The sequence below is a fragment of the Xenopus tropicalis genome, chromosome 6 (genome assembly GCF_000004195.4).
Source record: "Xenopus tropicalis strain Nigerian chromosome 6, UCB_Xtro_10.0, whole genome shotgun sequence".
Taxonomy (NCBI): domain Eukaryota; kingdom Metazoa; phylum Chordata; class Amphibia; order Anura; family Pipidae; genus Xenopus; species Xenopus tropicalis.
The window spans coordinates 120,530,410-120,558,055 of NC_030682.2; the positions used below are offsets into that span (position 1 = coordinate 120,530,410).

The 27,646-nt window shown below is 36.4% G+C and overlaps 1 protein-coding gene across 9 annotated transcripts in view; it reads right to left on the minus strand.

Moving 5' to 3' along the window:
• eya1 (EYA transcriptional coactivator and phosphatase 1) overlaps positions 1-26,120 on the minus strand; it is a 72,225-nt gene extending 46,105 nt beyond the window's left edge. Inside the window, exons 1-6 of one of the 9 annotated variants that reach the window (XM_031903759.1) lie at positions 25,331-25,418; positions 18,861-18,988; positions 5,865-5,942; positions 5,266-5,332; positions 3,471-3,616; positions 2,267-2,404 (exon numbers count right to left, since the gene is read on the minus strand). In XM_031903759.1, coding sequence (XP_031759619.1) covers positions 2,267-2,404; positions 3,471-3,616; positions 5,266-5,332; positions 5,865-5,942; positions 18,861-18,984 — 553 coding nt within the window. In that variant the 5' untranslated portion in view covers positions 18,985-18,988; positions 25,331-25,418. Of the gene's footprint in view, positions 1-2,266; positions 2,405-3,470; positions 3,617-5,265; positions 5,333-5,864; positions 5,943-18,860; positions 18,989-20,967; positions 21,220-25,330 lie in introns of those variants that run through there. The other 8 variants (XM_018095146.2, XM_018095144.2, XM_018095145.2 and 5 more) reach the window with 8 other exon arrangements.
• Between the last annotated feature and the right edge of the window lie 1,526 nt (positions 26,121-27,646).

Below are 27,646 nucleotides of genomic sequence, written 5' to 3' on the forward strand. Positions count from 1 at the left end.
TTCCTGGCCATTAGGCACAAACATAAAGTACTTTCTCCAAAAATCTGTTCTCACTGTATGCTTTACTGAATATAGTTTTCTTTAAGATTACTTAATCTTTTATTTCTCTGCAACAAAAAGCAAATGTTGATTATTTTTTCAAACTAAAAAAACTAACTTCAGAGGCCCATGTTATGTATAGCAGTATCACAAAATGAGACATTATGTCAGTTAAGTTAGGTTAAAACACATGTTTTAACACATGTACATGTGTACACATTTTTATATAAAAATATCACTTCTGATTATATATACATACATAGTTTACTGAAGCTACATAGCTTTTTCCCTTATAATAATGTTGAGGGAAATTGTACACAGAGTTTAGCTGAAATGTTAAAATTGAATCATGTTTTAGAAACTATTACAATTATAATTATATTTTATTTGTGAACCTATGCAGATATACACACATGGTGACTTATATAGTGCAGGGGAACAGGCTATAAGCAATTACACAGCTCTTTGCATGGCAGTAGTGGACAAACACTGCACAATTTGCTTTCACTGCATCCATCTGTAAAAGAGATCAAGCAGAGTGTCCGCACTTAAGGGAATTTGTATCAGATGGTCACCCCTGCAGAACTGCTGTAGCGCAACTAACAGTTCAAAGGTAAAGGTCTCACACCCTTTTGTGAAAAGCCCAAGATCAATATACAATACATTAAGATCTGCCAAACAGAAGTGAGATTTCTTTTAGTTAATAGGACTTCAATAAACATCAAAAGTTAAATTAGGTGACAGTCTACAGGGACATAAGGCTCTAACATTTTTTTGTTGTTTATATATATATATATATATATTATTTTTTTTTATTTGCAGATGTGTTACAATTATTTACATTTAAATCCTCTTGTTTTCACTTTTTGTTATTTTCACTACAACCAAAAATGTGAAATATCTGCCCAGATTAAAAATATACTAGGGAAATGTTTGCTTTAAAAAAGTTAAAACAAACAACAGTCTCCATGACTTATTGGTATGTTTCTCTTGGTGCATTTTCACATTTACTGCAACCAAAAGTTTTCAATATAAAATAATCATAACTATACATATCTATTAAAACTGCCTAGAAAAAAATATACTAGGAAAATGTTGGAATTTGCTCTATAAAAAGTTGAAACATACAACATTTTCCATGACTAGTTGTATTTCATAGGATTCTTATAGGACCATGCATGTATTTTATTTTACTCCCAAAACTTTTTGTCATCTTCCCATTTTACTATGAAGATTTTGGGTATACAATAAATATTTGTACATTAGAGTTACTACAGAATTTATGTTCACTTCAGTGAAGAAGTAAGATGAAGTGTATGCAAAGGTGCCATTCTAGTAATCCCATACAGGAGCTGGAGTAGTTATCAAAACAGAACTATCCAATGTAATTTTACTGCACCACTTCTTTTACACAGCGTTATAACCATAAAGCCCAATAAAAAAATAATAAAGAAATTTATGTTGTAAAATAAATATGTTCCTTTATGTATATTAAAACAAATATGCCAATATATTCAGCTAGGAAAAACTCCTAATTTTAGCCCCATTTGTTACGCCTTCTCTAGAGTTTCACAATAAAAAGTGCTTTGAAATGGCTATAACATTGTATTGAGCCTTTACACATTCTCATAAAGAGTTTGTTCAACAATTGTAAAACAACTTCAGTAAGTTTAGTGGAAAAGCAAAAACACCAATATTCACATAACACATATTTATTCATGATGCACAATGCCACACAATTATTATATTAAATATATAAGCTAACACAATAATCCCAGACATATGGTCCATCAGCTGTTGTGTTAAGCTTTCCAAACAAATGGAAGAAGTAAGTTTCATACCCATGCACTAAATAACATGACAATATCAAATAAACATATGTTTTTGCTGGATTTTCTTTCTATACTCATTATAATTACTTTCCATGACCATTGCAAAATGTTATCTTGTATTAATCATATCCAGCAGCACTCATTGCCTTAGTCATCACTCACCTACCGTAGCTACAAAAAAACATTTAAATAAAATTAATCTTAATCTTGTCACAGATGTCCTCTTATTTGGTTTAGTTACCATCACAACGTCAAAACAATGTTCTTATACCCTAGACTATCTATTTCTCACATCAAGTTTTGCCACACATATATATAAAATATATATAATTAACACAACACTGTCCTATGCTCTAAAAGTAAATATAATATAGTATAGTTTATTTCTGACCTACCTTGCATTTGATAACTGTATGGTGCTTGTCCAGGCTGTGGTGTGCTAAAGCTTGAGCCATAACTTAGAAATCCAGTCTGTCCAGGTGATTGTGGCTGTGGTAATCCACCTTCCGTCTTGATGCCTGCCCACAATGCACCTAAATCAGTTAGTAACATCAGATGCGTCCAAACACAGGCAGTGACTGCATGAATAATATTTAATTTTCTTTTATTTGGGTTGCACCATCTACAGGCTCTAGAGACATTGGATTGTTATTTCATTAAAAAAATAAACGAGACAAGGCAACTCCATAACAAAAGAAACAGCAGACCCTATGGCTGAAGGTAAGCCCATACAGAGGTCCTAGCTGAATTACTTCTAAACTACAATTTATAGTCAAATGATAAATGTTGTCATATACAGAGCAGGGGTATTACAAATGACCACATTTAAAAACAAGAGGTTGTTCAGAGACAATCCTCTTTTAGAACTTTGTCCAACTATAAACAACAAGGATGGAGTTTTTCAAGGTGACAGTAGACATAATGTATATATTTACAGTATACACACACTACTGAAGGGTGTACTGCTAAATGCGCTGTTTATTGTACTAAAGCATAAATCAGAAACATAGCATTGGACATGCACTTCCTCAGTTTTCCTGCATTTACATATATAATGTGGATAGATAGAATGAACCAAGCAGACCCAGTGCTTCAGGATTAACAAGGTTACGGTGGAAAATTCTATAAACATCCAATTTTTAGGAACAATGCAGATTTTTCAAAGGTGTCAAGAAAAATAGAATATGTATAAAGCAATTCAATTTAGTCCACGTGTTTGTTTAATGGAAGTTCAGCCTTGTACACATTGGTCCCAGTGAAATAGTCAACCTGAAATAAATTGTGGGTACATCCAACAGTCTTTAAAATGCCTTTGCAATCCATTTCTTGTTAACTAAAACTCAGGTAGACTCTGCAATGCTGTAGAGCACGAAAATCATATATATTCATTTTATCAAGGCCCATCAGAAATGCAGTAGAATTAAAAACTCAGTGCTTAAAAACATATATTTAAATGAAAAAGTCAAACAGGGTGTCCTGTTTCATTTGGCATTTGATAACCACAACTATAAGTAATATCAGTAGCACAATAAAAGTAGCCTGTTTCTTGAAGCATAAAAGAAATAAAGTCAATGAATAATAGTGTTGATGACTGCTTACCATATGGTGGGATTCCATAAGGCTGTCCTGGCTGGGGGTATGTTGCATATGCTGTTGCTTGTTGCATTCCCGAGGAGAATTGTGTCTGTCCATATGCAGCCATAGTTTGGGAAGAAGGGTTAGGCAGAATATGGGGATATGCCCTGCTATAAGGAAAGAAAAGGGTAAAGTATCACTAACCCTTACTTGTAAAAAGGCATGCATGCACATAGGGAAAAAAAAGTGCATAAACACAGAAAAAGCGAAGGCCCTTTTGTGAAAATAAACCTGTATTCCTTGCATTTTGCAGTTTTAAAAACATAGCTTTATGAGTTATGGCACCAGATGTACCCAATTAAAGCAAACTGTCATCCATTTCTATGGTTTAAAAGTTATCTTCAATCACCAATGTCTTATTAGAAGGGCATATTATATCAGGCGACAGTACTGTACTGCTGCTTGGGACTGTCATTTAGATACTGCAGTGACAAGACTATGAAAACTATTTTTCCACTGCAAAAGTATTAGAACGAAGCATTTGTCAGAAATGTCAGATAACTAAATCATCTTTTTTGTAAACTCATATTAAAGTGCTTTTGATGCCTGTGGACAATTAGCACAACCATGTAGCCAGCTGTATGTTAGTATGAAGCATTGTTTTATTGTATTTCTCATATTTCTCAGACACAGGGATTTACTTCTTTTTGGCTTTAGGCAGGTTTCTGTGAAGTAAATAAAGTGCTTCAGGAATAGAAATTCTGGATAAAGTAAGCTGCCTCCCACCTAGAGGTACCTTTGGAGGGGGTGTTGCTCTAGCAACACAATATAAACCTGAAGAACTTCCTTCCCCTGGCAGCAGTTGACCTGAAACCAGGAAGTACACCTCGACACCAAAGTAATACGGTAAAACTTCAAACTTTCAAAACTTCATAACCTTCATAACTTTCAAAGAGCTACGTGATGGCTTTAAATATTCACAGGTAGCCATTTAATACAATGGACTGTGTCATACTATAGGGTTCAGACTAACCCAAGATGAAACTTTTTGGGTACTGAAAGTAGTCCCTACAAAGATTCCGTTTAAAGCATGATGCTGGAAAGCAAGGTGCATGCTATAGATATCAAAGTGACATTTTTGTTATTGAGGAGCTACAACTCTCAGCATTACCCACTAGTACTTGAAGTTGTAGAAAACCAACAACTGTAGGACCATCTCTGGTCCACTTACAGACAGTTTGTTCACCAGATCAATGCTTGATTGATGAAAATGCAATGATTGATTGAAAATGTTAATTGAGCTACCGGTATTCCAGCAATGAAGTAGGAACATTAAAGGGATACTGACACCAGAAATGAAACCTTGTTTTACAACTATCATAACATTGTTCTGCATGAGCTTTATAATTTTGCCATAAAGGTATTTACCCTGTGCTCTTACTTTACCTATCTGATCCCCCATGTTCCTCTATGAGGGGGCTGCCATATTGATACAGCAGGAGTCCGTTAGCATCAGAAGCTATAACTGACAGGCTGAGAAGGGACAGTCAGGTTGAGAAACATGACCTATAGGAAACTTTTAATCTACGTTAACATTTGAAGCCTAGTCTTTTAGGATCAGTATCACCTTAATTAAAAGGTTATTTTTAAAGGGGCAACAATCTGCTCTTTAATGCACACTTGCTGGCAAGTCATTACTTAATATAACAACACAAAAAAACCCCAGTAAAAATAAAAACAACATTATTGTATAGTCAGCAGTCTCTATATCATAGATCATATCATATATTCAAATAAAAATTAGACCTTTAATTCTTACTTGGATGGATAGATTTGTGGGGAAAACTGTTGGGCTTGTCGGGGGCTATATCCACTGCTTCCAATCACTCCACATAGATAAAAGAAGAAAAATGCAAAATCAAATAAACTGTCAAATATAATCATTGAAAAGTAAGAGAAAGCTTTACTCAACTACACTTACCAATACTTTGACTTACATCAAGTTTTGTATTATACATTTGGCAATATGGCATGCATGGGGTATCTTGGTTAGAGCTATTACTAATTCCCATGCTACATGGATACTTTGATTGGACCTATGGTTCTCCTGTGTATGGTTCTCGTTCTGAAGGTTCATGAGGATTTGGAAGAGAAGACTACATATAAAGTGATTGTTGGCTTTGGCACAGGGCTCGTGCAAATAAAGCCAGGGTAACGCAAAAGGTTTGTCTGTCATAGACACCCTCTTTTTGTTGCGCTGTGAAAAAAAGCAGCCTGGGGAGGTTGAGTGTTGTGGTTTAGTAACAGCTATATGGATTCTTGTTGGATCTCCTGCTGCAGAAAATGGTTTGGCACTAAGATTCCAGTTGAGCAACTATAAACCCCAGCACCTTTAGACTAGATTTTCATGATTCTTACCTGACCCTGAGAAGTTGTCTAAATGTCCGTCTGCAGTTGTGGTCACAATGTCACTGCTGCTCATGGGCTCTGTTTTAACTGAAAATGTATCAGATTTAAATATACAACGATTTATGTTCTACTACACTACACAAATGTCTACATCAAAAACATTCTTCTCTTAGCAAGTGGATTCAAAAACCCAGTGCAAAGCTTTATTTGAACAAAAAAATAACCAACCCTCATTGTAATCAATGGTATAGCTTACATTTCTAAATATGGGAAAAATATATTAAATCAGAATTAATCAATCTTAACTTTTATAAATGCCCCCTCTTTTCTCCTCATAATGATTCATTCATTTTCAAAAAAGTTGTTCAAGGTGCAAATAAAGAGACATTGTGTAATGTAAAGACACAAGCAAAGTGTTGGCATTCCATAACATCACATAGTATATGATAGTATTCCAAACAAGCTTTGTTCATGCAATATCTTTGTTTACAATATAAAAACACATTGAAACAAGCAACTGTCTTGAGATATACAGGTGTGGAATCTATTATCCAGAATATTTGGGTTTTCTGAATAAGGGACCTTGGATCTCAATACTTTGTCTACTACAAATAATTTGAACATTAAATAAACCCAATAGGTTTGTTTTTCCACCAAAAAAGGACAATATATCTTAGATGGGATCAAGTACAAGGTACTGTTTTATAATTACAGAGAAAAACAAAATAATTTTAAAAAGTTTGAATAATGATTAAAATGGCATCTGTAGAAGCTGGCCTTCCCATTATTCAGAGCTTTCTGGATAATGGGTTTCCAAATAAATAATCTGCTACCTGTACTAAATTTATATGTGCATGTAGATGTGTATAGATATGTGTATACATATATCAATCTAGCTTTCTGTTTATATTCTATGGGAAAAATCTGTTTAATTTATGTGGTATCCTGACTTTAGCTATAGACTCTTAAATGAGTTCAGTTCCAAATATGCTATATTTAGTAGACATACATAAATAGCATATATGCACATATATTTTAGCTGGGCATGCCATGTATGTACCTATCAACAGTCTTACTAAATTGCTTTCTGGTTGCTAAATTGCCCCACATTGGGGTTGAACTGAATGGGATCTAAGGCAGATTATTGGCCAATTTCTCTATGCTCCCTCATATATTGTATCCATAATGGGCAGAACATGCCTTGACCTGATCAGACAGTAACACACAATTATCCATCTGAGCAATAAATCCATATATAAACAGTGATATGATCGTCTTCTCAAAGTATTTTTCATAATGTTTAATCAGAATCTGTAGATTTGAGTTAGGATTGTTTGGAACTGTGCACAGAGGCAAATATTAGTGAGTAAACATTTAGGGATACGCTAAAACCCAGAGGCCCCTCAAGATACCAAGACTCAGCATATTCTTCAACCTCTAGCAACCCCCCTTTTACCAAAAGAATCAAATATTTACATAGAATAGGTTGGCACCGGAGTTTACAGATCCAAAGCACATTACAGACAAAAATGAGCCAGGCCAAGGTTACTTCCACAGAAGCAGCCACAGGACAGGCATGATACAGGTGCAGACAGGAAACAGGAAGTAGGAGTCAGGAATCAGGAACCAGGGATACAGAAACATAAGAGCCAGAAATAAAATCAGGCGCCAGGAATCAGGGTTTCTAACTAGGCACTTGGCAAGGGCATGTGATAGGACTGGGTTTTTTAAAGGCAAGGCATAGACAATGAGCTACACATGCTGTTCATTGCAGCAGAGCCTGGAACATGGGCCTCAGAGGCAGGTTTTCTGGAACATAAAGCCAGGAGTATGCAGCCTGCCTCTGTAGCATATAGCGAGGGCCAGAGACTAGGCTAGAAGCCCTCGACTTCATGCCCAAAAGACGGTGACATGATACAGTATCATCATCTACCTTTTTGTTCCTAACTCCATCCTTGAATTATAAGTATTTCCCACTACTGTTAAACAATGCTGTACCATAAAGGAAAAACAATTATTGTTGCCGTAAGTGCTTTGCAATGAAAAATGGTTAACAATTCGTAAGTAAATATTGCATTAAGAATGTAGGGAAATAAGGGAAACATATTACAATACAAAGATGATGGCAGTCGTAGGAAACAAAATCCAAATTTTTGTTTCAGTAGATTTAACTCTTTGCAGATCTTCAATGCCAGAGAGTACAGGTTATAGTCCTTATACTGTATTGCCCCTCCAACACAAAGCCATATTTTTGGGAGCAGATTTCCACGACTGTGGTGCATCCCTATAATAAATGTCTGAGCTAAGAAACTTTCCAGCAAATAAAAACAGCCATGGTACATTTCAAGGTCAAATGTATATTTGCTTGCACAGCCTATTAGATGTTTCATTTACATTAAAATATATCAAGTTATGGTTAAAGATCCACATGCAGATATTGATAGCAGCTGCAGTATTTTGGGAAGATTAAATATAAACCTTTTTTGGGACTGATTCCCAGCATGACTTTATCTAAATGTCACATGCACATATGTATTTATATTACAGTATCAGAAAGGTAATATACTCATCATTTTAAATACAAGTATGTTTTATTTATATATTATTTTTTGTGGATAAATAATCAATAATTTTGGACAATTCCATTACCTGTAGGCTGCAATAAAGGTATTTTATATTACTATCCTTTATTTATAAAGTGCTGGCAAATTATGCTATCAGTTCCTGCACCAAAAGAGCTTACAATCTACATTCTCTACTACTTTCAAACCCCCTAGGATCAATTTCATCAGTTTAAGTGTTAGATCATTTTTATCAATTGTACATGTCTTTCCATTTAAAAGAAATATATTCCATTTTGGGATTTCTGTACTTAAAAGATATACAGTATCATCTACAGGGGAGTATAAGTTTGTTAAACTAGCTTCTCCCCAGATTTGTAGGGAGGCAATTCTATTCCATAGTGCATATAGCAAAGCACCTCCATCGCTCCCTCTCTTTCATTTACACAACTTTATGCAGCGGACAGAATTGCTCATGATTGTAACTTTTGATGGAATTATCTCCCATAAATGTCAGACTTTACTCTCTCTCTATGTCTAATGTCCTCCATTTATGATAAAGGCCTTAAGTGTAGACCAAGGGCCAGATTTATGATTTCTTAAGCTTTTGGCCTTGGGCAATCATAGAGGAAACCCCACATGAGGAACTTGAGTCGGGTTTCTGGCAAAAAAATCTCATTAGTAAGGGTTTTTTTCCCAAGCGGGATTTCTTAGATAGTAGAAAGTTCGGCAGCTTTTAGATGTAGAGCTATTTCTTATTTAAGAAAGCTCGGACAGGGAAAAAACTTTAGCTAATGAGATATTTTTGCCTGAAACTCCTTAACTCACGTGGGGTTTCCTTTATGATCAGTCCAAAATGTACCCTAAATGATCAACATTGATTTTTGTAGTTTTGCATTCACAAAACCTGAGGGTACTGACACTTTTCTATAGTCTGTTCTCATCAATGCACCTATGAAATCCTTTAGTGGTCAATTAGGACCACTAGCGTAGTTACTGTCCTGCAAATTTTACTCACAGCCAGTTGTGCAAGAAATCTTATTTGTTAAAGATACTTGCTTCAAGAAATGCTTCTTGCACTTCAATATAGTTTCACTGATGCAGGCCAGCCAAACTTTCTCCTGTGCCAAATCTAACACAGTTGTGCCTACTGACCCAGGGGGACCCAAGTTTGAAAGTGGTGGTAGCTCCAGGGTTAACACAGTGGCCTGGATCAAGAGCACTTGCACTGCAAAAAAGAGGATGCATTTCACTCGCACTTTGAATGCCATTTGATGCAGTGATGCCCCTCGGGCCAAACCTTCAGCACTATTGTGTCCAATTCATGTCAAAGATCAAGATTTTGACACATTGACTGCAATTGCATCAGTTATAATTAACCCTATTGAATGCAACAATGCTGGAATTCTGGTAAAAAATGCTACACTGTGGGGAAAGACATGGTGCTTAAGCTCAAATTTGCACTAAGCTCTCTGAACTTGTGGTGGTCAGTGACCCCTTTTATGTTTTTAATTTTTGTAATGCATATATAATTATTCATACACGCATGAGAGTCTAGGAAACAGGTTGGCAACCTTACACCCTTATAACTTAGCATTGAGTATACTATCAAATATAAGGCATTTACTGCTTTGATTGACACATAGCGTGATGAGAGTAATACCCTTACATTATTGGCAGAGGTACAGACTGCGCACAAGGCATTTAAGTGGTTACAGATTTACAGCAATTGGCAGTTGGAAATGAAGAGTGGCAGAGAGTGTTTCAGCTTAGCATGGTGTATGCCAGGCTATTTTTCACATCCAAGGAGACATAGAATTTAAGAAGGCAAGCAGCAAATTCACACTCTTATTCAAGATACACATATGATATTTAAGAAGTGGTTCCAACGCGCCATAAATTAATTAGCAACTACATATATGATGGCTTCCCTGTGCCAATGTCCACATGGCATGGTCAGAATTTTATCCATAGGAAAATAAATATTCCCCACACATAAATGGTACGTTGCTTTCAAATGAGCTTTGTTCCCTTCTTTACATTATTTTTTAAACAATCCTTAGTACCTTGGTTATTCAGATAGCTTGAACCTTTGAAAGCCTTCCCTGCTATGCAATTCCATATGTTCTGGCCTCACAGGAAGAAAACTGATCTGCTGCTGCTGCAGATCTGGTTCTCCTCTAATCTTTGGGGTAAACACCTAAAATGTTCATTCATTTATATGATAATAATGCTCAGTTTTTTATTAATTAGTTTCCAAACTAGTTCTAATCTCTAAGGGGCTGATTTACTTACCCACGAACGGGTCGAATGGAGTCCGATTGCGTTTTTTTCGTAATGATCGGTATTTTGCGATTTTTTCGTATGTTTTGCGATTTTTTCGGATTCTTTACGAATTTTTCGTTACCAATACGATTTTTGCGTAAAAACGCGAGTTTTCCTATCCATTACGAAAGTTGCGTAAAAAGTTGTGCATTTTTCGTAGCGTTAAAACTTATGCGAAAAGTTGCGCATTTTTCGCGTAAGTTTTAAAGCTATGAAAAATGCGCAACTTTTTACGCAACTTTCGTAATGGATACGAAAAACTCGCGTTTTTACGCAAAAATCGTATTGGTAACGAAAAATTCGTACAGAATCCGAAAAAATCGCAAAACATACGAAAAAGTCGCAAAATGTTCGTTTTCAAGTCGGAACTTTTCCAATTCGGGTCGGATTCGTGGGTTAGTAAATCAGCCCCTAAATGTCTGGTCATAGGAATGATTTACAATATGCAATATTATACTTTCAACCCATTATGTTCTTTATAAAATGTGGCTATAAATTACTTTACCCTTAAATTCTAAATGATTCCAACTAAAATGTCATGGGGATGAAGGCTCTGAAAATGTTTCCTAGCCTACAGTAGGTGGATAATGATCTGATGTTCCTAACAATGAAAAATACAGTGCTCTTTCCCCCTCTTTACTTTGAGACAATTAGGAGCAGATTTATCAAAATTTGAGTTTGGAGCTAAATACATAAAAATGTGTCCACATTATTTATCAGATGGTGACTCCTTACCTTCACCCATTAATAAATACGCTTCTAAAAATCCCATAGAAATGAATAGTGAGTATTTTCATATTAAGCTATAAACTCACATTTTGATAAATCTGCCCCCAAGTGTTATTTACAACCGCAGTGTCCACTTTAGGGTGCAATTCATCATTTTTCACCCTCAATGCCGCATTTTTTCCAATAATTCTAGAATAATTGTGACAGCTAGGTGGCAACATATCTAATGCAATTGTATTAAAACAAACCCAGTTTCACGTGTGCTTCATCCAAAACCGAATGCAACTGTACCCAAAATCTTTGGTATTCAGATTTCCTGGGGCTCGGTGTCAAAATGATGTCTGCTCCCGATTCTTTTGGAACAAGTTTGCCGCATCAATTAAAGCAGGCTTCTGCCTTGGAGCTACCACCACCATCATAGGTGGCAGTAGCTCCAGGGTTCCCCTGCAACAATATGCGCACCGCGCACAATTCGCAAGAGGAGGCAGAAAGGAAACAGCCGTTGTGAGCACAACTATGCAGAAGTGCAAGAAGTGGTTTAAAAGGCAAGTACCTTTAATGAATGCCATTTATTTGTGCAACAACTGCAGCAAACTTTGCCCAATGAACCCAGCCAAACTTCCCAACCCTGGACAAGACAACTGTTAACATACAGTTTATGTTCAAGCTACAATTGTTGGGAACCTAGCAACAAATCATGCTGTACACTGCAAAACAGAAGGTTAAAAATATTCCCTCGATGTATAAACATCAATATTTCAAACGGAGGAGAAATATGACCTGCTATTCCCTCCTACTAATTAGTTATCCTATTTTAAGCGATGTGGAGAAGACTGGGTATAGCCTCAGTTTTAACAACTAGAGTATAATACAACTATATATTTATCTTTCAACCACAACCTCCATATGTACAAACTACATTTCCCAGCATGCTATTCTGCCCAAGGGAAACAGGATACATGAGATTTTACCTACTGGCAATCCTTTCCATTTTAATTTGCCTACTTGGTACAAAACTATGCTTTTAAAAGCTCTAATAGATGCATAGAAGCATTTACACCAATACTTTAAATAAGTGGAATGAAAGAACATCCGCTAAAATCTTTCCTTCCTTAAGATATGGCTTTGCCAAATATTTACTCGTGCTTTTTAGTACCTGCAATATAAATCATTTTCTGTAAAATTTCTTTTGATGGATTTCATCATTTTCCCAGCACGCAACAGACATGCCTCTAGCATTAATATAACAACTGAAAAGGAAAACCATCATTCTCTGTAATTATACATTTTTTTAACATTAAATGTGTTGTAGCCCCGAAGACAGCTTTTTTGTGCGAAATGCATTGGCTTGATGTGTAAGAAAGAAGTCTGCATTCCAATAAATGAACACTATTGGGAAAATCGTCAGGTTTCTATATCATTTAACAGAGAACATTGGTCTTAAAGTCAGATGCGGTTTCAGTGCTGCGTCAAGCACCTTTGTCAATACAGTAATTCTTAATATCAAGCAGCTGTTATGTGGAGCAGCCACTGTGCATAGGACTTCTCTTATTCTCCATAATTCCTAAGCTGTGCCCACGGACAGCATTTGATCAATGTGCGTCACTCTACATCACATTTTTGGTCTTTGCGGGATGTCAACACCAGTGAAACAGGAATGGCTGATCCCTGTGGATCCATACACAAATGAGTCCATGTAAATATGAATGGGGAAAAGTAATAAATGTGCTGGTTTACCGTGTCCAAATGTCTGGTAAATGCCACAAAAAGGACATAGCCGAGCATATATTATATATATATATATATGGGGTGGATCGAAACCCCTCTGTACATGTATGTACATGTACTTAATCTGTAATCTAAGAAAATGTTAGGATGTTTTTCTTAAATTCTGATCTCTGACAGAAGCCTCATCAATCATCTTTATGGCACTTATATTCAGCTACTTAACCCTCTGTCTGCTTCATGTTGCTTTATTACAGCCTCTTGGAGATTATACAAAAATTTGTATGTTGCTAAATTGCTAGATTCTGATATGGGGAGGTCAGAAACCTCACCCATGTCACCTCCTGTGTTCACTTTCTGTGACCTTGGGTAAGTCACCTAATCTCCTTGATCCCTTGCTATAAAACAATTCTACAGGGTAGCAATTCATTGTGCCTGAAATATTATGTGTATGGATCGGCATATATTCAGAGGAGGGTGAAATTTTCATTTGGGGTGGCTACCAATAGAAGGTTTCCAAGGGAAAGCTTGAAGCTATAAGTCCATTAGTCTCCTTTTGGGGAGAGTATTCCACCTTAAATCTTCATTATTCTCAACCTATACATATATAGGGCTAGATTTATCAGCTATTCCCATATCCTTGTGATTTGAGGAAGTGATCCACCTGACCAATTAATTTAATATTAGTTAGTTTGACCAGTTACTAAATATTGATAAAATATATAGTGAATAAGGTAGGTTTATAGGGAAATAATTTATAGGATATTCATGGCCCTTGTTTATTATATAGTGAAAAATGAACCCCCTATTGTAAAATATAAGGATATTAGAAGTCACCAAGGAGTTTCATGACCCAAGGCTAAAGTCTTGGAACTCAGAGGTGACTTCTAATTGTATTATATTTTGCAACAGGGGGTACATCATTTATTAATTTCAGTGAGCCATGTGACATAAATTATATCACTAAGCGCCGACTATACCTGATGACACCACTAAACACTGTTTATAAGGATATAATTTACAGGATATTCATGGCTTTTGTATATAATACGTAAGTAATATCAGTCTCTCCCCCACAAGCTTACAATCTACCTTTCTACCACAGACACAATAACATCAGATCTTAAATAATTTGTTAGTGTTTTTGGATGGTTATAGGATATCGGTATTTCGATAATTATGCCTTTATCTTACAAAGAATGCTGATATGTTGTTCATCAAACTACACAAACCTGCACCTCTGGGGAAATTTGCTAAGCAACCAGCCCACAGTGTTCACTAGACTCATGCTGTGCCCTGAAGGGAAAACGCAAACAAAAGGAGTTGTTGGGCATCATTTCAAACAAACGCTACTTTTTCGTGTGTAAATAATACTTCAGTTGAACTTTGTCATTGAGGCCTCACTCTTTCGCTGCTATCTTTAGACACGTGGACAAATCTTAACTAAAAGTGTCAAGAGAGAATGCAATGGTAAATACCATTGGAACTAAAGATATTTTTTGTTGTGTATTGCCACATGCACAAAGAACACAACAACTCTACAGAAACCATGGGTAATTGGGACTGAAATTAATAAGAACAGTCTACTTTGTGTTGCAGAAGTTCAGAATTTTTGTTCAGTACATTGTGGGTACCAGCATGTAAATATCACCTTTAAGCCCCTAAACCTGAAACCCTTTGCCAGATTAACCACAACTATGCTCTTTGTTATGGACCCTCTGCTATTCATAAGAGAGTGATGAAAAGCGAAGAAAAGTGTGTATTCCAACAAAATGCTGGAAACTAAATCAGCTGCAAGTCTGTGGTGTTTTCTTAACAACCTCAGAGGGGTGCCAGGGCATAAGAGGAGCCTATAGGCACAAAAGAATCAACTATTTTATCATGGCAAAAACAGGAGAAGACAGGGAGCCCATTAGCCTCTAGTGAAGCCGATACATTTGTCCAGGTTTAGTGTGTTGCCCATAGTATAGTATAATGCTTTTGGACATAAATAAAAGTGAAAAAAAGTAACTTTAACGAGTTTTCTACCATGAATGTAGATAATAGATATCTATATGTTGTGGTCCCATTTCTTCAAAACTTTTTGTGGGGGACTATGTGAATGAGGAAGGCACACAGGATACAATAGATTTCTTTATGCAGTCTTACTAGGTTTACAGCAAATTCATGCTGTATTAAATATAGTATTCTTTTTTTTGTCTGTGTTTAGAGTCCCCAATAGTCTTTAAGTGTAAATGACCCACAAATCATCAAGCGAAATGGGTAAACTAGGGAATTCCAACCATTTAATTCTCAGCTGTTAAACTAGAACTTCAAGGAGCCCCAATGAGGTTCTAGAGGGGGTGGGGGGGTGGCAGGAATAGGCCATCAATCAATAGACACTGACTTTCAGACATTCCTACAACAGTAGCAAAGGCTTCTAAACTTGATCACACAAATTAATAATATATTATACTTTTCATTTAGCAATGACATTTTGAATTTGGGAATCCAGAGTGAAGCCCCTCGCTCTTCCTGCCCTATATGCAATATGCAGAAAGTACATATTTCAGGGAAGAGTTAAGTATTTTTATAGCAGAGTGAATAAAAACTAAGGCAAATGAAAAAAAAATCAACTTTAAGTGAACCACTACATTTTTATCTCTCTCCTGTAACAAGACAAACAGTCACTTGCTGGCAGGAGCTGCCATTACTGACCAGGCAACACATTAGCCAGATATTATCTCAAGGGCTGGAATTTTCATATAAAAGCTCCATATAAAATCTAGCAGTAAAAATCAAAGATTTCAATGAAGGTAATTTTAATGGCACACATGATTTACATCTATTTACATTAGCTCTTTCATTCGATTTAATCAACATTAAGTGGAGAACTGTTCATTGCATTAGGTTCACTATCAGACATCACCGTTGTCTCCAAAGTGATGTATAAACAATGCCAGTCTTTAATACAAAATGAACAGGTCTAATGCAGAAATTGGTTTCCCCGTACCTTTACCTAAAAGCCTGCCATTCTTGTGTAGAAAAACAGCACAGCGGGGAGCTATCTTTCAAACAAAAGCAAATCTCAGTTTAAAAGAACAGGACAAATACAAGTTGTTTTCCATCAATAAGCCCTTTTCTTTTCCTGGGGGCTAGTTGCCTTCTACAGCTTGTCTAGCTAATAAGTAATGCCTCCTATAGTGCCATGTGTGGCTTGTACTATAGCTTTTGGATTTTTAATTTAAACCACATTAAAAATGTCATTTACTATACAAAAAAGTTTTAATTAAATAAATATACCAGTGTGGAATGTATAGCCATTAAACTCATTATGACCCAAGGCTCCTGTCCTACACTGACAACTGAAAGTTAATGGAGGAAGTTTCAAGGTCACCAAAAGACAAAGAACTTCAGTTGGGACCAGTATGGTTTAAGAAATCGCTACAAATATATATTCTGTTTTTTGATAAATGATTGATTAAAGTTTTCTTACATACATTCTTGAAAGGAAGTCACTTTGTAAGGGAATAGTTATATATTAAGTCTATTTACAGGTGATAAACTTAAAGAAAAAGGCTTAACAGCAGGACTGCCATTAAGCCTATTTGTTCCTACTGAGTTTTCTTCAAGTTTGTCACTATCATCCTGGCGGTAGGCATAGAGGAACCGCAACCCAAGACGTCCATATTGACCAGGTCATTTTCTACTGTTAACAGGTGATTGACAGCTAATTGGTGATTTATTTCGATTTTGTACCCCCTTGGAATATCACAAGAAGGTAAATACTAGGCAGTCACTATACAGACCCTCTACTACAAGGTAGAACATTGCACCATATATGTTTACAGTTACATTTTTAACAAGTGTAGGACTGAATGTTAAATGAACCCTGGGCCCACACACTCATGTCTTGGGAAGTTTAAATGCAAAAAGTAAAACTCATCTCTTGCCATGCAGACTGGACATTTTTTGGGAGCTCACTCGATCAACAACATTGCTCTGAGTGTAATAGGTGGGAAAGTGCTTTATATCAGCATTCATGTGTTGTGCCACAGCTGACTCTCTTATACAGCTACCACCATAGGCAGCTTTGGCACTGGCTTGATATTCAGTAACTTTGTACCCTACATAAAATACAAGTCTACATAAGTACAGCAATTCCACAAATATACATAACCCAAAGTTAAGGAATTCTAATTATTGTGGCAACACATAGAGCTGATCTTGCAAAAGAAACACACACATATATATATTTTTATACTTAGCCAGGAATATACAAATCCAGTTAAAACATTTAAGAAAAAGAAAGGATTGCAATCCTTTATCGAGCCTCTTGTCTGACTGAGGGATGAGCTTTCTGTGTAACTGTAGAACCAGGATCCATCTTAAACTGCAATACCGGTGTATTGAATACATAAACCCATAGAAAGTTGTATGATGAAGGTATATGCTACTGGCTGGTTATGATCAGGGAAAGTCAATTCATTCCAAACAGATCGATTAGTCGCCACAACTTTTAAAAAACTACTAAAAAAAGACAGTTGCAGCTACCATTCGTGGCGATTTTGTGGATTTATTATTTATCCCACAAAGCAAATATAACAATATTTATAGCTTGTAAATCAACTTTCCGAAGTTTTGAAGCAGAAAGTGTCTTCCTTTGACCTGTTCAATATATTATTTGTGCAGTTTAAATGATGATTGTTATTAGTGGTGTCACTATTTTTGGCATAATGTGATATATGCCATATTACTGCTTTATCAAAAGTAACTATTTAAAATGTTTCGCAAGAAATGTATGGATAATGGGTAACTGGTTCTAAAATACTCTCAGTTCACTCTTCATGGATATTCTATGTTAAGTCTAAATTATACCAGTAAAAATGAAAATCCTACAATACACTACTAGTTGACATAACTTAAAATTGTATTTTAGGGAGCTCTTTAGAGAACATTTCAGCCAAGGTAACACCCATGGCAGCTCCTACAAATGTTTCCACTTTCAGATATACTAAGAGAGATATTTGTATACATTCTGGGCTATAGGGACTATTTTTGATTACAGTACCTAATGTTTTTCTCTCTCTCATTTAATATCTATAATATGGTTCAATGCTAACACATCATCAATTGAGATATATTCTTCTAACCATTCACCAAACCCAGGGGCTTGAATAGAAATGTAAAGTCAATGGGATTAGCATACAAATTGCTACATGTAAGTTAATGACTTTCCCATTAGGGGATAACACATATTGCTTTTCATTTTAGTGAACAGCTTAGTGCTACTTTTTTGTATTTGCAATGAGGGATCGTAGTCTAAGGCCTACCCTGAGCGACCAGTGGGACTGGGAGCAATTCACTTTATCTCAGTTTGTCTCATGGACTAAAATTAGTTTGCAAGCACACATGGGTAAATAATTAGCAAGCCAATTAAAGATCTGGTAGCATATGTTACTGCACAGCAAGAAGCACCAGAAGACCCATCACCTCTCTGAGTAACCCGTAACATCAACAAAGTCATGGCATGAACAAAGCTTTTTTTGGGGGGGTGGGGGATTCATGGCTTGTACATTTACTAGGTACAAAAGCCTTAAAAACACATACATTACCCAAGAACAAACACTGTCTTAGACTGGAACAATAAAATGGTTCATAAATACAATGGCTTGATGGGACTCACCTTCTGTGCCATTTGGTGTCATGGAATTGCTGTTTATGTGGGAATTATCAAGGCCTGTCCCACTGGGAGAATCACCACTGCCACTAAGTCTACTATGTGGACTGGCTAGATCCTGCATTTCCATAGACCTAGAAATAAGAGAAGTGCATTTCAGAGCGTGTAACCCTCCAGCCATCGCTGCTCAGGTAACTCACAATCAAGGCCTATTTTGCCATAAATAGAAGTTAATAAAAAAGCAAGATCCTATATTATTATTAGCATAAGACATTTCTCAAAAATACAAACTGACCATATCCTGTGGCTTTCCCCACAAGGTGCCCATTTCAACTATGGTTTTAAGTAAAGGACCATTTGCCCTGGGCCCCTAGTTGCCCCTTGGTGGGGGTTGGGCTAAGTAGGTACATGTACAAAAGATATATTACATTGTGTATCACTTGTTAGTTATATACACCATGTATGTCCAACTTTCTCCAGCCCTAACAGCTGAAGGCTGTCTGGGGGATGCTGGGGATTTGCAGTTCCACAACAGCTGGAGAGCTGCAGGCCAGACAGCACTGATTCATACAGCTTTACCATCATTTAGGGTAAATTTAGATGCCTAAATTGACTAACTAGCATGCATTAACTAACAGCCCTGCTAGTACTCCAACAAGCTGAGAGCTTGGAGTCCCAAGTAGGATTTAAAAGGGGAGTTAAAGAACAAAACTTTAAGAAAGTTACGAAATATCTAAGTATAAATATCTATGTATAAAATGTATCTTATAATGAATTCCTAGTAGTAAATGCTGCAGTGACAGCCAACGTGTGACTGATGTGATTCCTCTCTAAGCATCCGAACATAGATAATTCTGCTGGAGATAACCATCTGCATTATCAGTGCAAACTGCCTACTGTCTGGGAAATTAGCACTCAGCACTCTCAAACGGCCACCCTCACCCCATTGTATTAGAAGGGGGCTTCCAAGCACTTGAAGCAAGTGATATAGCCTGCAGCCCTGTGACAGGGGATGAGATATTCGTGATGCATGTGTTTACTCTGGCAAACGGCTTAATTGTCCGTCTGTTTCCGTTGAAACAAATGCAGCATTAAAGCATTATTATGTCTGTGTGTTGTTTGCTCTGTGGATTATATAAAGCGTGCCCAACTGAATAGGGATAAAGCTAATATAAAGTGAGTCCATGCAGGCTTGAGAATACTTTGGTGCTGCCCCTAGAGCAAATGCACTGACCCAGAAAGTTCCAATAAGTCCTTTTATTTGATCAGTACAGAATTCTAGGGGATGGCCCTCATTTGTACAGAAATCTGGGATGGTAAAAGTCACATTCAAACCTAGAACTGCAGCTGCACCACAATAAACAGAACTCTGAATTATTTCTTTCAAACAAATATACCATATAACTTTGCAATTGCAACTGTATCTTGTATTTATTTGTGCTTATTGTAATACTTTGTATTTATTTATTTTAATACCCCTGTTTATATTAATGTATTCTACTGTACAGCGCTGTGTACATAAGTAGCGCTTTATAAATAAAGTTATACATACATATTTAAAATAAGGTACATGGAAAACATATTGTTTTGTGCCAGTCTAACAGCACTTTTAAAACTTTTCTTGAATGGGCTTTTATATTTCAATTGAACGTGCAAACGAGTTCTTATATCCAGCGATCAGTGCTTGCTAGCTCTCCAAGCTTACAGAATACATTTCACTACAGTCAGCTCATAGGATACACGGTATATTTGCTACTCAAGTTACACAATAAGAGCATTAGGGTTCATTTATAGATCACAGCACAGTCGCAATGCAGACAGTGTTTGGCTGAATAAATGAACGGACGTGCTTCCTGCTCTGCACTTTAAACACATTTCTCTGCTCTGTACATTCAGCGTGTTATAGACGATAAAAAGATGTTGACTCCATAGAATAATAAAGGAAAATAACAACAATGCAGCAGTGATAGTTCCCCTTGAATTATTATAAAGGCTAAGTATTTTGATTAAATAGTAGCCAAGCACAGGCTAGTGAAATGTAATTTTAAGGAACAAAACAAAAAATAAATTATATATGTCATTCCCATTGAATAAAAAGCAACCTTTTCCTTACCTGTGACTTCAAAAAACTGCAACATTGGAACTGGATTATTTTGCACATCTATTAAGTCCCAATACACATGCTGTTATTGATAGATCCAGGCTGAGGCAGAGGGGAGGCAGCAGTGATTGTTGGGCTATCAGTCTGAGACCAAGCGCAGGAGAAGACACTGTGCTAGTAAAGTCATATTGTCTTTAACTTAGAGTCTCAACTGTGGATTCTCCCTGCTGTTCTCCTCCTCTTTCTCCCTGTCAGGGGGAAGGCAGCCAAATGGCAGGGATAGTGATTCATCATTGGTCTATGACAGCTGCAAAAAGGCTTTCCCCTCCCCCAATCAACATGCAAAGCAGTTTCCCTAAGGTGGTTAGGACAAGGTGCTTGAGAAAGGTGGCTATTAGGAGAATAAGCACAATAACCGAAGTAGCTCAAGCATTACACCCAGCGTACCCTCAAAGCATCTTTCATCTTCTCTTATCAATGCCTAAAATGCTTCTCTACCTCACCCTTTAGCTCTTGATGAATCAACGCCCTTGTTGGCACAGTTTTACATTTTGTTCTCTCTTTTTTTTTAATTCAACAGAATTCAGAAGCGACCTGGAAATGGGGAAATTATCTTATAATCGTTTCTTGTGCAGTCTGACACTAGTTATTGCTCTAATTGGAACTACCAACTACGAAATAAAAGCTGAATCTTGCAGTCAGGATAAGCATGCATTCTGCAGAGAATTGTCCTGGAGTATTATTAGAGGGTAGGTATATGCCTGTGCATGGATGCATCTCTGTCTGAAATGCTAAAATATTAAAGCAGCTGTTTGTTGTACACTGACGCGTGTAGCTTTGGCACAGGCTTTAGTACTTCCTATACTGTGCTTTGTGTGCTGCTTATAATGCCTTCTAAGTGTTAAACGTAATGGGGATGCTACCTTTTCTGACCAAAAATAATTATATATCTGTGATAGTGTTGTTAGAATAATGCTTGTTCATAGCAGCTAACACTTTGGGGAGTTACAGTTATAAACACAATATAGAGATAATGTTTTTTGTTTCCTGCAGTCTGTGGTGAGTTCTTACCTAAGGACTAAGGTGTGTTTTTGAATACTAGCTAATATAGTAGGGGGACACAGCAGAGTATAACGTCCAGGTGTAGAAAGGCTTTCGGCAGCCATGAAAGAATAAACAAACTCTTCAGCGGCCACAGGGATGTATTGTCTAAAATGCCTGTACCCAAAAACTTTGATGTGCATTTCCATTCGACCTGAACTGACATCTCTTTGATGAGCACTAAACAGAGGCTAGAGACGAGGCATTTTAAGTGCAATATATTCATTCAGACAAACTTCACTTCTATTATTTTTGTTTGTTTGTTTTGCATTGATCTCCATAGAAGCTCTAACTTTAACACTAAGAAGGAAACCATAGTGCATAACATCAAACAGTAAGATTTGGAAAGAGAGTAATGCGGGGAAGGTTTATTGCGTGGCACCATTGCAGTCCTTTTCTCTGCTGCTCACATAGGCAATGTATAGTTGCTATTGTACTTCTGGCGTAGTAGCTAAGGTGATAGGGCTTACTGATACTGCTTTTTTTGTGCCCTGCCATTAAGCACCTGGAGAGCCCAGCCAAAAGGAAGAAGCCTCTATTACTGCTTCTTATTTTCACTCTCCCCATATACAAGGATAGCTAGATAAATGTTCAGAATTTGTATTTATTAAGAGTTTGCAGAAATGTAGTTAAACTTTAAATACTTATATACATCCTCTACAGTTGCATACTGTGGGGTTCTAGGTAAGTGCACTTTCTAAGCCCTTATTATATTTACGTTGGGCAGTTAATGCTTTACCCATGTCAACAGACAAAATGTAAAAGCTCTTGTTCAAGGGAAAGGACAGGCGGTAGTGACCTACAAGGCACTCATTGGGTTAAGCCATCTGTTATGGGTTACCAGATTAAGAAGAAATGGCTCCTAATCAAAATAACTTTAAGAGACCTAATCCTCACTTAGGCCGGTCAGCTGAATCCACAGAGTGGCCCAGAGAAAATAAATGTATTCTGTAGAAGGAGAATGCAGACAACAATTAGACACAGATGTGAGTGAAATTAGTTACAGTTTACAAAATGCTACACTTCACATGCTCCCCTAACCCTCTTTATATGCATGGTAAAAATGATGATGTAGAAGGGGGGGAAAAAAATCGAGACAAGGAAAATATATCTCTGCTTAGTGCTGACATTTATTTTTTCACCACTGTATGTGTTATTCTTAAGCGATCCCACACTTAGGCTTGATAAGTGATAGACGTATGGAACGCTTCCACTTCGTAAAAAAAACCCAATGACATGAAACAGCCTACACAGTTTTTTTTTTTTTTTTAAAGCACACAAAAAAAGTATCTTTTTAAAAAAGGGCCTAATATTACACAAAGCAGCTTTATGTTAAAAAATAAAATGCCAGCACTTTTCCAGAGGCCATGTAAATGAGACATATTTTCCTTGACCCCACGGAGTATCCTGACTGCATCTCTAACAGCATGGGGTGCTGCAACCCCTGACACCGCGCAATACCCTTTCATAAAAACAGACTCCTGCGATGTAAATTTAAGGCTAGCAAATTCAAGTTCTGATTAGTTAATGAGGTCATTTAAGTCGCCTGTTTTTACTAATTAAATGTATAATTCTTCACAGATGTAGGTTTCGCTGACTGGCCAGACAAACTCTCCTATTCTTTAACCACTGTAGGGTGTAAAAGCTTCACAATTGCTGCTGTGCCTCGGTCTGCCGGGGCCTTTGATCACGTAAGAGTTAAACTTTGCATCGTATCAAACAATCTATTGAATAGGCACATTAAATCTGTTAATAGCATGCTCTTCAACCTCTAAAAATTATTTCCAGAAGGCAGGCTTGCTCAGCAAGCTCATCAAACAAGACTTTACGTTCACATTTTCTCACATTTTCCCTACCACAGAGCTCAGGATGCAGTGGAAAATTCATGACTTTTTTAGTGTTTATTATACTTTGTAAAATGGCAAAATCAAAAGCGCCTGACAGCAGATCTAGGATCCAGCCCAAATGTTAATAATGATCTGTGTAACGTAAACTGTAAATGGGACCGGCTTGGAAATTTTTAAAGCAAAAAAGCAGAATCTAAGCAAATTATGGGTTTTTCGAGCCTTGTCGTTTTTGCTTACTTGAAGCAATTTTTATAAAATGACTATAATTTAAAGCAGTTTTTTTTCCAAAGGAAAAGATGTTTTTTTTCGGAATGGAAGTATGAGTCTTATCAAAATAAATGTAGCTGACGTGCGAGACATTTTTGTTGAGTTGTATTTTCAGTCCTTCCAAGGAAAACAGACAAGCAGAGTCATTTTCTTACTGTTAAATTTGTTTATATGAGCGCTGCATCTGAAGAGCAGCGCCTCTGGTTACACAGAATGTGATTAAAAGTAGCATTAGTGCCATTAAATCTATGTGTGTGTGTGAAGGCAATTTTTGCCAAAATATATATATTTAAAGTGTTGTTTATATAACCAATTAAACCCAATAGCAAAAGGAAGGTTGTTTATATAAAATGAAAAATACTGTCAAATGTTTTAGTTCTGAACTGGAAAAATATCTGAACTGTAATCATTTCAGCCACACTATAAATAATAATTAATAAATAATTATATGAGTGAGGAGAAAATGCATGTTTGGAATTTTTTCATGTTGTTTTTTTATATTTTTACACATACATAGGCAAACTCAATAGGCCACAGATGCTGAATAAAAGAAACACATAATCAACAATGATTAAGATATCCATTCACACATTTGTTTTGCAGAATTTGTGTTTTTTTTTAATAATATATATTTTGGCTGGTGTATGAATAGTATATAATGGAGCAGAATGTCTGCAAAATGATTGCAAATGATAAGATTTGTCCCTTGTATCTATTGTGATATAATATAATATAATTTATAGTAAACAATAAAAAGCATTTAATGAAGAAGATTGCTACCATTGTTGGCGTTTTTAATAAAATATTATTATGCTAAGCAATTTTGAAAATCTGACAAACTGTTACACATGTGTCTTTTAATCTGTAGAAAAATGATGTCTGAAAAATTATAAATGATAAAAAAAAACTGCAGCTAGATATACAAGGTATTCCAATAAATAAAAGAAAACTATAGATGGCCAGAACTGTTTGTTTGCTGAGGAAGACATACCCTTTCCAATACACTGATTAAAATATGCAATTACCACAATATCCCTTTCTGCTAATTGTACAAGATAGTTTCAGTTGTTTCACATGCCCCAAAGAGAATGTCACCCATGCAACTGCAAAGTTTTCTTATCTGGATTATGCAAAAAAAAAATTATAAATGAGATACTCACAGATATCTGTTCTGTCAGTAACAAGTCCTCCACTTTCCCTCCATTCGATAAGTCCAACAATGGCAAGCTCCTGCGGAGAGTCCAGTTGTGAGTTTTTGCTCCTACGAAACCTTATAAACTGAACATCGTTGAAAGGAACAGCTCCTGGGCAGAGTTCAGTCATACGTTTGCTTCTAGCCTTATAAACTGAACATCTCAGCTGAATTGTCTGCTTCTGGAAGGTAAAACCAGACCTCTGGAGGAAAAATCCCTGATTAACGTTGCAGACTCAAAAGCCTGAATGTCTGGGAGGAAAGAAATGCTTTGGAGAAAGGAAATTAACACATTGGATTTTCTCTGGAAGACTTTTTTACAGTAGCTTATTCTTGCGGTGCTTGCCTGCATGTACTGTAGCATCAATCTCCAGCAATCAGCCGGAACTCTGAAGCCAGCTCTGAGGAGAGAGCTCCTTCCTCAGTAAATACAGATACTATCTCAGATCCCAAGACAAAGAATTATAATCCTCTTCCCTCCTATTTGTTTGGATTTTCTGGTAGATCTGCTCACATATCCAGAGGGGTTTTTTTTGTGTGTGTGTGTTTCAGGGAGGCAAACCACACTGGTTCCCTTGTTCAGAGTTCAGACCTTATTGGTTTAAATATAACAATTGGAATGAGTGCTGTGCTGCTGTCTGAGTAAACCTTGCAGCTTCAGAAAATAGTATTATGTAAATGAATCCATAGTGATGCCTGAATATACAGCTGTGTTTAAAAAGCCTTACTCAAGCCTTCTGTCAACAAGCTGTGTGCTCTTCAGTGGCTCCCAATTAATATTCCTGGGCTACAATTACATCATGTCTCTTTAAGCCAATAAAAGGTACCTTCCTCACACAAACGTAATGGTTTTATCCGTGTTTCATTGGTGACACAAAAGAGAATCTTCTGTTTGCACAAAAAAGTAAAGATATATTGTTTTCAAACTGCTAATAAATAGAGAAAATGAGGTGAACCTTTACCAAGTTTTGTATTTAAAAGCAGAACTGCACTAATAAAGTCACGACCACCAGAACACATGGAATTAATATAAAGAGAATGTATTGTTTGTATCTGGTTGTATCTGACATAATTTTACATAAGAAACTCATTCTCCACGTTGTAATCTGTAAAGTTACTAATGTCTCTTAATGTAGAAAAATCACCAAATGTAGTTTTTCATTATAATAATATGTTAGCATTATTAGTGCTGTTGCTTATTATCTGTGACAGAAATGGCAAAAGGGAACACTGTGCATTCTGTGCTGCGCTTGTATTTTCTCAATGTTCAGCTTGTATAAGTAGAGAAAAAATATTTTAGTTTGTTTGCTTTAATTGACCCAAAGCAGATCACTATATTTCTCAAAACCATAATGATAAAACTATATAGTAATGGATTAACATTAATGGTGATTTATATACAGACAAAAAAATTATTAACTGAAATGAAATGTAATGATAAGATATATTTAATATACCTGTAGAAGCAAAAACACACTAACTAAAAAAACAAGGTTTTGAAGAGCAGCAAGTGGTTGTTATTTTGTTGACCATGGGCTGCAGTGCTATGTGATCCACTGGCAATGCAAGTGTTAACTGGTTCCATTTTCCCCATCGGGTTGGTTCCCAAAGGGATGTTTTTTGCATGCAGCGTTAGTTGGCATCCCAGTAGGTGTAAAAGGAAGAAAAATATGAATTTGCACAAGTAGTGCTGCATAGTGCTGCACCGCAAATGCATTAACTGATGCACTTGGATATATGCCATTAAGCATTGAAGGCGAAATGGCTAGCAGCTGAATTAAATTAAATATGGGTAAGAAGAAGAAGAAGCAACCAAATCAATCACCATGGGCCAAAGCAAAGGGTGGAACATTGGTTCAGGATTTTATTCCTGTGCCAAATTGTTATGGCCTTTTAAAAGACACTAATGGACCAATACAGTTTACCCCCACGCTGAAACAAAACACATGCCAAACAATTAATGCATTTGTCTAGTTCAGTTTGAATAGTGAAAGGAAATGTCTAGCTGGTATGACTTACAGCACTGTTGCAAAATAAATTTGTATCATGCTAATGAAAGATAATTAATTTCCCCTCTGCTTCAAGCATTGCAACATTTACAATGCAATCTCCCCATGCAACAAATATACAGTCTCTGATGAATAAAATTTGTGTAAAGGTCATTGAGTAGTTTCTTACTGCAAATTAGAATATACAAGCAATTAAGCAATCACAAAATATAGGTAAGGAAGTAAAGCACATGGATAATTTAAACATAAAATACATAATGCTGCGTTCTAATGCT